The 9,935-nt window shown below is 39.8% G+C and overlaps 3 protein-coding genes across 3 annotated transcripts; 2 read left to right on the top strand and 1 right to left on the bottom strand.

Annotated features, from left to right (window-relative positions):
• Positions 1-211: 211 nt before the first annotated feature.
• LOC112701184 (uncharacterized) lies at positions 212-2,818 on the top strand. Its single transcript, XM_025751974.1, has 5 exons — positions 212-1,156; positions 1,252-1,843; positions 1,947-2,240; positions 2,381-2,388; positions 2,594-2,818. Exons 1-5 carry the CDS (start codon positions 212-214, stop codon positions 2,816-2,818), a joined length of 2,064 nt encoding a protein of 687 aa, XP_025607759.1.
• Positions 2,819-4,237: 1,419 nt separating this feature from the next.
• Positions 4,238-6,385, top strand: LOC112702596 (protein ALTERED XYLOGLUCAN 9). Its single transcript, XM_025753699.3, has one exon. The coding sequence runs from the start codon at positions 4,927-4,929 to the stop codon at positions 6,025-6,027; it is 1,101 nt and encodes a 366-aa protein (XP_025609484.1). The 5' UTR covers positions 4,238-4,926; the 3' UTR covers positions 6,028-6,385.
• An 882-nt stretch (positions 6,386-7,267) lies between these two features.
• On the bottom strand, positions 7,268-9,578 carry LOC112702595 (expansin-A13). Its single transcript, XM_025753698.3, has 2 exons — positions 8,819-9,578; positions 7,268-7,900 (listed from the first exon to the last, which is right to left on the bottom strand). The coding sequence occupies exons 1-2, from the start codon at positions 9,322-9,324 to the stop codon at positions 7,591-7,593; spliced, it is 816 nt and encodes a 271-aa protein (XP_025609483.1). The 5' UTR covers positions 9,325-9,578; the 3' UTR covers positions 7,268-7,590.
• Between the last annotated feature and the right edge of the window lie 357 nt (positions 9,579-9,935).

Raw genomic sequence — 9,935 nt, 5'->3', positions numbered from 1 at the left:
TAAATACTCCTAGGAAGAAGGTAGTTACACCAAGGAAGCAAGGGAAGAAGAAAAGACAATTTCACACAAGGGTTAATGAAAGAGGGGAAGGGAGTGGGAATGGGACTGATGCACGTGGTGAAGCAGGGGATCAAGGACCTGGTGTCCAGCCGGATTATGCAGTCAAGGTGGGTTTTATGTCAGTGAGCTCCCAACGGAGGTGGAGGAGATAATGTTTGAGTATGAGTCTAAAGACTTACATACTCCCATATCATCTGATGATGAAGGAAGAGGTGAAAAGTTTCCAGAGTTTAATGATGAGTATGCTCATGGTGAGGGCAGGTTTGAGCTAGGAACTAGGTTTGCCACTGTAGACAGGTTCAAGGAGGTAGTTAAGGATTGTTTCATCGCTGAGGGTCGGGAAGTGAAATGGATAAAAAATGACAAAGAGAGAGTGAGAGTGGGGTGTGGGGATAAGGAGTGCCCTTACTTGGTTCACTTGTCATATAACAAAAGTCTGCAGTGTTATCAAGTGAAGACCTACCATCCAGAACACACTTGTGCGAGGGATTTGGGCAGCAACGCTGCTGATCAACACAGGCTAAGTAAGAAGATTGAAAAGCGGATGTCCACCCAACCACACATGAATACAAAGGAGGCTACTGATTTTCTTAAGGAGGACTTTGCCCTCTGTCCCCATCCTAAAATGGTTTATAGAGTAGTGAAGGAGGCTAGGGAGAAGATCCAAGGAAATGAAAAGGAACAATACAAGAGATTCAGGGATTATTGTGAGGAAATACTGAGGAGCAATCCAGGCTCATCAGCCAGGCTTGAGCTCATGCTAATTCCATATGGTCCCCCTGTTTTTGATAAACTATACATTTGCCTAGAGGCCTGCAAACAAGGTTTCAAAGATGGTTGTCGTCCCCTATTGCATTTGGATGGGTGCTTTCTGAAGACATATTACGGTGGTTGGCTTCTAGCAGCAGTTGCTCAGGATGCAAACAACCAATTTTATGTTGTTGCCTATGGAGTGGTCAGGGCTGAGACTAAGGATGCCTGGAAGTGGTTCCTGACCAATCTGCAAGGGGACATAGGAGACGATGCTAACCATGGCTGGAACTTCATTTCAGACCAACAGAAGATAACTCCAATTTATGGTTATTGTCATTGCTCTGCATTTGGTTTAGATCATTTATAATTTGTTGATGATATTCATTGCTACCTACTTGGTTAATTTCATTGCTGTGTGGTTGATTATGTTGTGGCCAGGGTTTGCTGCCTGCGTTGAAGGAGGTCATGCCTCATGCTAAGCTCCACAATTGCGTTATGCATATGTGGAAAAACTTCATCAATCGTTACAATGATCTGTACATTCGACAAGTTGTGTGGGAGTGTGCCAGGTGCACGACTGTTGCTGAGTTCAAGGAATGCATGGAGAAGTTGAAAATAGTTAACAAGGGTGCCTGGGAGTACCTCAGCAAATTTGAACCTGAGACATGGGTGAAGGCTTACTTCTCCTATGGGCCAAAAGTGGATAACCTCACAAACAATATGTGTGAGGTTTTTAATGCAAAAATAGTAAGCTATCGCTGCAAGCCTATCCTGACCATGTGTGAAAAAATCAGATGCTATCTCATGAGGCGGATGGTGAATCATAAACGGGTCTTGGAGAATCACTCAGGGAGGCTAGCACCAGTTCAGGAAAAGAGGATGGAGAAGCTATTAAACCTAAGCACCAAGTGGACAGCTGAATGGGTTGGTGATAATGGACGAAAGAGGTTTGAGGTTTCTCGGAAAGGAACTAAGGTGGATGTGGACCTCATTAGGCACAGTTGCTCATGCAATCGATGGCAACTGACTGGTAACTCCTATACAGTACTTGGTCCAGTTTCATTGCTATATTGATATGAATTTTCTTTACTGTTACTTTGGTTATATTACTCACATTCGCTGCTTTACCTTAGGCATGCCCTGCTTACATGCATTTGCTGCCATAAGGAAGAGACATGACACACCTCAGGACTATGTTCACCCTTGGCTATGCATGGAGTCCATTAGGAGGACATATGCACACTGTATTAAGCCTGTTCCAAGTCCAGAATTTTGGGTTGGAACTGAGTTCTCGAAGCCAAACCCACCTATTATCAAAAGGCCAATTGGACGGCCAAAGGTTCATAATAGGCAAAAGGATCCGGCTGAGCCACTCATGCAAGAAGGAAAACTGAAAAGGTCATTCGTTGTATCTTGCAGCAAGTGTGGTGAGAAGGGTCACAACTACAAAATATGTAAAGGAGCCCCTTCCAACCCAAACTGAAAGCCGAAGACAAGGCCCTAGCAAGAAATCAGCTACTGCCTCTCAGGCATTGATTGTGCCTTCCACTGTCACAATCTGCTCCAGGTTCAGAGGTAAGAACCCTATAGTGATTACTCTGTCTTAGTATTAGTACTACTAAGGTTAGGGATTAATCTGTATTAGTATAGAAATAGTTAAGGACTACCATGTCTGATTACTGATATGCCTAGGGACTATTCTGTATTAGTACTGCTAAGCTTAGGGACTAATCTGTCTTCCTAATACTACTCTGTTCACATCTTACATGCATATTTGCAGGATGCATCCAGCAGCCAACCAGTCAGCTCCCCAAACCCCACTGTTGTGGAATCACCTGCCACAAGCAATCCACCTATGCCACAAGCTCCAACAAGGGTGACAAGATCCACACTTATCATTTCACCTCCAGGACCAACAACTGCTCAAACCAGGCCACCAGTCCCAACTATAGGCCGTCCATTTAAACCTTCAGCGAAAGCCAATGATACATCTCGCCCACAATAGTCCAGGTTCAGACCAAAGCAGAAGATCTTCAGGCCGCCGGCTCCAGTCGCTGCATCCACAATCAACACTACTACACAACAGCCAACTCCACCAACCATCCCATCTGCAGCTCCAAATCAAAAAGCTCGACCCCAAAGTTTGCCAAATTCTCCAAAAACAAAGGACTCGAAAGAATGAAGACTACTGTCATTAGGTGCTTTTTGTGATAACTTTTTGTTTATGTAATGGTTGTTGACAAGTTGTACAAACAATTTAGGTTTCTGTCCCATACTTTTTGAACACCCTTTGTGGGTCAGATAAACATGGATGTTAACTAAACAACTTTTTTGGATGACTAATGCAATGGTATGTTATGTATTAGGGAATCAATTTTAATTTCCTCCACATCTTACACAACAAGTACATGGCAATACAATCATCAATCATATAAATAACACTGAATTCACCTATAATTGCTGCAACAATATTACACACTTTTTGATTCATTTGTCAACTCTTACAACTTAGAACAACAAAAATCAACACAATGACAATGACACAGATACACCATCTTATTGGCTTTCTTTTCATCTCTAGAGCTAATATCCTCTTCTCCAAGCAACTTATCCTCATTTTCATGTCCTGCTGCCTGTGATAATCTTCTACATCTACAGATTTCTTCTCTCCCATATACTTTGTTGCTGTCAATCCAAGTCCAGCAACGTACTCATCAAGCCACACAAAAAATTTGCAATACGGTTGTCTTGCCTGCAGCAAATCAACCTACATAATTCAAACCCTAAAAATTAGTAACCCTAACAAATCTTCAACCAAACGTGCATCACATTTCGTTTTCATACCTTGTAAAAGGGACAGCCCAGAAACAATCTATCCGGATTGCTTCAGGTCTTCGACATGAAAAGGACTGCGTTTTCTCCACAGAAGCACTTTGGTGAGACACCATGTTTGCTGTCTTTCTCCTTAGGACGCGAGCTCGAGGCCACCAAACCTCCCCCTCTTCTCCAGCTGGATGATACCCCTTCAGATGCCATAGAAGGAGGAATTTCCTTTTTGCCACAACTCCCCACTACACCCACTGCGCCGTCACTGTGTAGACCAAGGGTGAAGGAAGACGAATTTCAAAGATTGGGGGAGGAGACAAAACGGCGTCGTTTTCGTCTCGAGGAACTTATATGTCCTATAACTTTTTGCCCCAATGTTACGTGGTTTCCGTTACGTGCCACCTCAGCGCCAACTGTGCCACCTCAACCTTTTCCGTTGAGTGAAAACGGAGTAAATCAACGGAGGGACACAAATATCCACGTTTTTCAACGGTCAGGGACTTTAATGTATTTTCCATGACTTGAAGACGAAAATGTCCGAAAAAAAAAAAGCCAAAGACAAAAATGTCCTTTAGTCTAAATTTTAAGTATCATGCTTACATAAATGAATTTAGATCGTAGTGAATGAAAGACTATTGCAGTGGCGGTGGTAATCGGGAAGGCACCAAACACTGGAACACAGCCTGTGAAAAAAATAAAAAAAAATATCAGAAAATTCCACAACATATGTTGAGACTAAAAGCCAAAGCAGATGCAGAACATGACACACAACAACAATAACAATACTCTTCTTAATCATTGGCACCGGCTCTTCAAATCTGATGCTGCTTCCTGTAAGATTCTTAAACAAATCCCATTTCCATCAATCCATTCCCACGTTTGTTTCCTTTCCCTATTACCTATTTTGAGCCCAATTGAATCGAATTGAATTGAATCCCTCCGTTGCTGTTATCACGTTCCCGTCACCACCATCCAAAGAAAAGGGGAAAAAATCGTTTTTTATTTTTTAAAAATTGCATTAACCTTCGTTCACAAGCTATTAAATCACCACACCAACTTTCTCCCTTATCCCTTTCTCTGATTGCAGAAAAAGTTTCGTTTTTTCCCCTTCAGATCTCCGAATTTCCACACGGGTTGCAAAAAAAAAAATATTGGCAACTCACTTCTCTATAAGAACCAAGAACCACCTTTTTTTTCTCTTTTGCAACCAATGGTTCTTCCGATGCAGCGAAAACATACATAGATGTGAATTTTCAGAGTGATCCAAAGAAGAAGAAAGAAGGGGAAATGTTAGGTGCAGTGCAGTTGGGGTTGTTAGCAGCGTGTGTTGTGCTCTTTGTTCCTATGGGTATGGCTGGTTGGCACCTTAGCCGCAACAAGGTTCTTTTCTTCAGTGGCGCACTCTTCATCACTCTAGCAGTTGGTGTTCACTTAACCCCTTATTTCCCTTCGGTTTCTGATTTTGTTACTTCAGTTTCTTCTTCTTCTTCTGGTGATGGTGTTCTTCTTGTGGATGATAATGACCGTAGTTCTTGTGTTTCATTCTTGCACGATATTGATTGGGAGGTCAAGCCAAGCATGGACTTTGACCCTTTGGTTCACAAGAACTCTTTGAACTACAACAAGTCTTGGTCTTGGAGGAGATCAAGTTCTGTTGAATCCTGTGAGTTTCAGAGGCTGAAAAGGCACCATGTCTCTGATTTGCTTAATGGTTCTTGGGTCATGGTTGCTGGTGATTCCCAGGCTAGATTCTTTACAATGGCTTTGCTTGGTTTGGTATTGGATTCTGAGCGTATGGAATCTGTTAGAGAATCTTTATTCAAGAGGCATAGCAATTACCATGTTGTGGTTGCTGAAATGGGCATGAAATTGGATTTTATTTGGGCACCTTATACTACAAATTTGACCGATTTGGTTATGGAGTTTAAGGAGAATCATGTGTATCCTGATCTTTTGGTTATGGGTTCTGGTCTTTGGCACATGTTGCATATCAACAATGCTTCAGAATATGGTGTTGAGTTAAGAGTTTTGAGGAGTTCCGTGGCATCTCTATTGCCTATATCCCCGGAGTTCGGCTCTGTATCAGTCCGATCGCCGCACTTGTTTTGGCTCGGCATGCCTACTCTGGTGAACTCAATGTTGAACACACAGGAGAAGAAGGAGAAGATGACTGATCTAGTGACAGTTGAGTATGAGAGAGAGGTTGAGAGGAGCAACATTTTGAGGAAATTTGGGGGGCCATTTCAGCTTCTTGATATGGGATCCTTGAGTTGGAATTGTGGGAACAAGTGTACAGATGATGGTATGCATTATGATTTAGTAGTTTATGAAGCTGCGGTTCATATCTTGTTGAATGCATTGCTTATTGAATCTAATCAGAAGCTATGATGATGAAGTTTGTAGCATTGGTGTGCTCATTCTTCTTCTTCTTCCCTTGTTTGGGACATACACGGTAGGATACTTTTAAAGATTTTGATTAATAGAAGTTAAGTTCTCTTCCAATTATAGCTTGCAAATTCTTACTAGGTTTTGTCCAGGGCCTTCGATTCAATTTAGTTTAGAGTTATTTGTCACAAAAGGAGTCACATTTGAAATTCTTTTGTCTTTACTTTCCTTTATCTTGTTTCAATGTATGCTAACAGCTCATAAATTAGCCTCTTAAGTTAGACACACTGATTTGTGTACAAACAGTTTCTACATGCTTTTAACTACAACTACAACATATAAATGAGATTCATTTCTACAAGTTTCTTCATGTAAGTTTTCTTTAGCCTCGGTGCTAACTAGAAGAATGTAGTTCCATCATAGGGTATGGTCTTTTATATTTGTTACTTCTTGTATCTGGCTTTATTGTTGAGACCGGTTAATGTATTGCAGATTTACTAAGGAGAATTGAGATCAATCATGAAACCATTTTCCCATGGATTAGAATTATAACGATTATTAATTTATCTAATCATTTCTAAAAGAAAACCATTCTCAGTCTCAGATTTAGATGCTTCAAGAATCAATATGAATAGGATGTAACAAAAAGGAGGGAGAGCGGCAGAGAGCAAAAAAAAAAGGGGGGGGGGGGGGGGGTGTTCAATATAATGCAGAGGTCCGTACATTTATTTGTTGTTGATTCAAGAACCATATTTCTTGTGTTCAGTGAAACAAACAGAAAAAATACTAACTGACGACCAAAGCAAAAATAGACATAACAAAAGTCATTCAAAACTTCAAACCAAAATTTTGTGAAACATTAATGTCATTTGAATATAGCCATCACACAATATACATTATACTGTGTTCAACATATTGTTCGTGCACTACTTTTTTTTTCAAAAATATTATTGGTACACGAATAATTAACTATATTAATATATTTGTGTATAAATATATAGATAATTTAATTTATTTTTAATATATATTTTTATTTTAATATATATTTTATATTTTTATATTGGTGGCTAATTTTGATGTATATATAATATAGTTTTTTTTTTGTTTTAATTGTTCGTGCACTATTAAATAGGTATAATATATGATAAGTCAGATGGTAAATCAACCCAAAAATTATGGGAAATGTGTTCAAGAAACATTTTGTCATGGTCTATCCATAACAGTTATTGGTTAGAGGAAGAAGTAAAATTGAAGACACCTTGTAAAATAGGTTGGTAGGATGATACATCTCAATAAGAGCCTCAGCACTTACACGCTTAAGCCTTTGTTGTTTTGACCAAGAAGTCATATTTCCCTACAAAACCTCCTAAGACATGATAAATAGAGGTACAACGCCACATTGACAAACTCACAAAACCACCAAATCATTTTGCTATCTACAGTCGTCTTTAAAAAAAAAAAAATTAAACTGTAAAACAAAACTACCTTATCCCTAAAATATTGGTAAAAAATTGGGAATGAGAGTGGTCCCTCGAAAGATGTTTTCTTCTTCATTGATGCATTTTCTTAGGGCTCAAATTGCTTGCCTTCAAAGGTTTGTCCAAAGCTCCAATCCTTGGGGGCAACATTGTAGGATGTAACTGTTTTTCCATCGCTACCGGTAACCTCAAAGGAAAGAGGTTGGTTTTGTAGTAACGCATTTATGTGCCAGTTCTGGCCCCAATTCCGACCCATTGGGAGCCAACCTGTTCTGGAGCCCTTAACCTTCACGGCGACTATGTCTCCATGACCAGCAACATTGCTGATAAGCACTGAAAGGAAGATACCAGAGCCAGTTACTGTAAACCGGATTCCTCCTTCCCTTCTGCATTGTATCCTGCACCATAACAGAACAGAACATCAAAATACATCCTGCAACATTGCTCACTCTTTACATTCAGAAATATATTTTTAAGTATATCTATGGCACTTATGGATCCATTTACCTCCTGAATTGACAAGAAAACCATATATCATTCCCTTGGATATATCTAAAAAAAATTGCCATAGAAACCTTGTAGCAACAAGGTTGCATATAGACAATTAGACATGGCGAACTACTAATTTCACTCTGTATTCCAATAATTTGTGTTAAGTGTAGCATGATGATACAAAATATTACTAATCACCATTCTAATTTTTCATAAATAAACTCATGATCCCTTTTACTAATTTAAATTTCATTAGGATTAAACAGGCAAGCGCTTTTTATAAAGATTTTTCTCAATTAGGCTCCTGAGCAAGCTTTTTCTGATAAAATTCATCCAGTAAACTTGATTTGGAGACCTAATCTCATATGAGTTAACTCGACACTTCAATAACCTTGCTCTTGAAGAGGCCAATGACAACAAATAAACCACGCAAAATAAAGGAAACAGGATTAACCACCCCCAATGTATCTCATTAATCATCTAATTAGCATTCAAGAACCCAAGCCTGCACCTTGAAAGCTGATAAGTGATAACACAAAAATGCAGATTACGAATTCATCAAATAGAGATAGCTCTGAATTTCAGCCAAGTGAAAAGAAGTCATTGTTCAATGCAATCAAACCTACCGACACAACTATCATGCAATCATTCATATCCACTTTCTGTTTAGAGTTCCCAAGATTTACGTAACTAACTCAAATATCACAGCAGCAGGTATCCATTGTCTAAATATCACTAATTAATCCAAAAACTAAATCCCTAAAATGAAGGGGGGAAAAATGAAGCGAAAGCAAGGGAAATGCTACACTACAGTTAGGGTGTACCTTCTATACTGGACCGGCATGTTGCCAGCCTTCCAAATGGCGATCTTCTCAAAGGCCTCAATCGGAAGCACAAAATGCTTATTTGGAGGGTTACAGTGTCCACCACCTTCATTATCAAACCCGTAATTGGGCGCACAGAAGTTCGTGGCGGTTACAATAATGGAAGTTCCAGGTATACACCACTTGAGATCATCCACACACTTCACCTCGAAGCACGCGCCGCAGATCTGGCCGCGTTCAAAGAGTGCCTCGCTGAGACCAACGGTTGCCATGCCGTAGCCGGCTTTCACGAGGTCGCCGTAGCCGCACGCGCCGCCGACAGCGTCGCGAGGGTCGGCAGCGGCGTAGTAGGTGGCGTGCGCGGATCGCCACTCGGAGAGGGAAGTTGAAGAAGAGGGAGAGGAAGGTGGTTGTTGGGAAGAAGAGTAGTGTGACGTGGCAAGGGGAGAGAGTGTGAAGAGAGTAGCAATGGTTAGTGTGAGTGTGGAGAGTGTGGTGAGTAACATTGTTTGGTTTAGTTGTTCTACTTTCTAGTTTTGGGGGTGGTTTCCAGAGTGAAGTGGAAGAAGAGGAAGAAGAATAGAAGATTGAAGAAGGGAACAAAGAGTGAAGAGATAGACGGTGATTTTTTTTTCCCCCTTTTTCAAATGGTTACTTTATTTGCATCAGACGAATGTGGTCAGTGGTGTACGTTTTTTTTTTTCAGCTCAGGCTTTTCTTTACCGTTGTTCCGTTTCACACTCAATCTCAGAACCCCCCCCCCCCCCTTTTTTTTAAAAAAAAAGAGCTCAACACATTAAGTGTATGTTTGGGTGCTATTATTTTGTAAAAAAAGATCTTTTTTCATTAAAAGCATTAGTAAAATAAAAAAAAAGATCTTTTTTGAGAAGTTGTAATTTACATATTTTTTTAAAAGATCTTTTTTCCTTAAAAAAAGATGTTTTTCATGTAATAAATAAACAAAAAAGTACTTTTATATTATTATACCCACATAATTGATAGATAAAAAAATATTTTTATATGAGATATCCAAACAAAAAATTACTTTTACTTCTCTATAAGATCTTTTAAAAAAAGATAACTAAAAAAAGATCTTTTCTTAAAAGCTCACCCAAAC

This window comes from Arachis hypogaea, chromosome 7, assembly GCF_003086295.3.
Source record: "Arachis hypogaea cultivar Tifrunner chromosome 7, arahy.Tifrunner.gnm2.J5K5, whole genome shotgun sequence".
NCBI lineage: Eukaryota > Viridiplantae > Streptophyta > Magnoliopsida > Fabales > Fabaceae > Arachis > Arachis hypogaea.
Note: the sequence above shows the minus strand (reverse complement) of the source record. Positions and strands in the feature narration are given on the sequence as shown.

What these genes read in the sequence shown, in the direction of transcription:
- LOC112701184 (XM_025751974.1), top strand. Translation starts at nt 212, where the DNA reads ATGTTTGAGTATGAGTCTAAAGACTTACATACTCCCATATCATCTGAT. An exon ending in ATGGTTATTGTCATTGCTCT is followed by an intron (nt 1,157 to 1,251) that starts GCATTTGGTTTA and finishes TGTTGTGGCCAG; the next exon opens with GGTTTGCTGCCTGCGTTGAA. An exon ending in CAATCGATGGCAACTGACTG is followed by an intron (nt 1,844 to 1,946) that starts GTAACTCCTATA and finishes GCTTTACCTTAG; the next exon opens with GCATGCCCTGCTTACATGCA.
- LOC112702596 (XM_025753699.3), top strand. Translation starts at nt 4,927, where the DNA reads ATGTTAGGTGCAGTGCAGTTGGGGTTGTTAGCAGCGTGTGTTGTGCTC.
- LOC112702595 (XM_025753698.3), bottom strand. Translation starts at nt 9,324, where the DNA reads ATGTTACTCACCACACTCTCCACACTCACACTAACCATTGCTACTCTC. An exon ending in ATGCCGGTCCAGTATAGAAG is followed by an intron (nt 7,901 to 8,818) that starts GTACACCCTAAC and finishes GTTATGGTGCAG; the next exon opens with GATACAATGCAGAAGGGAAG.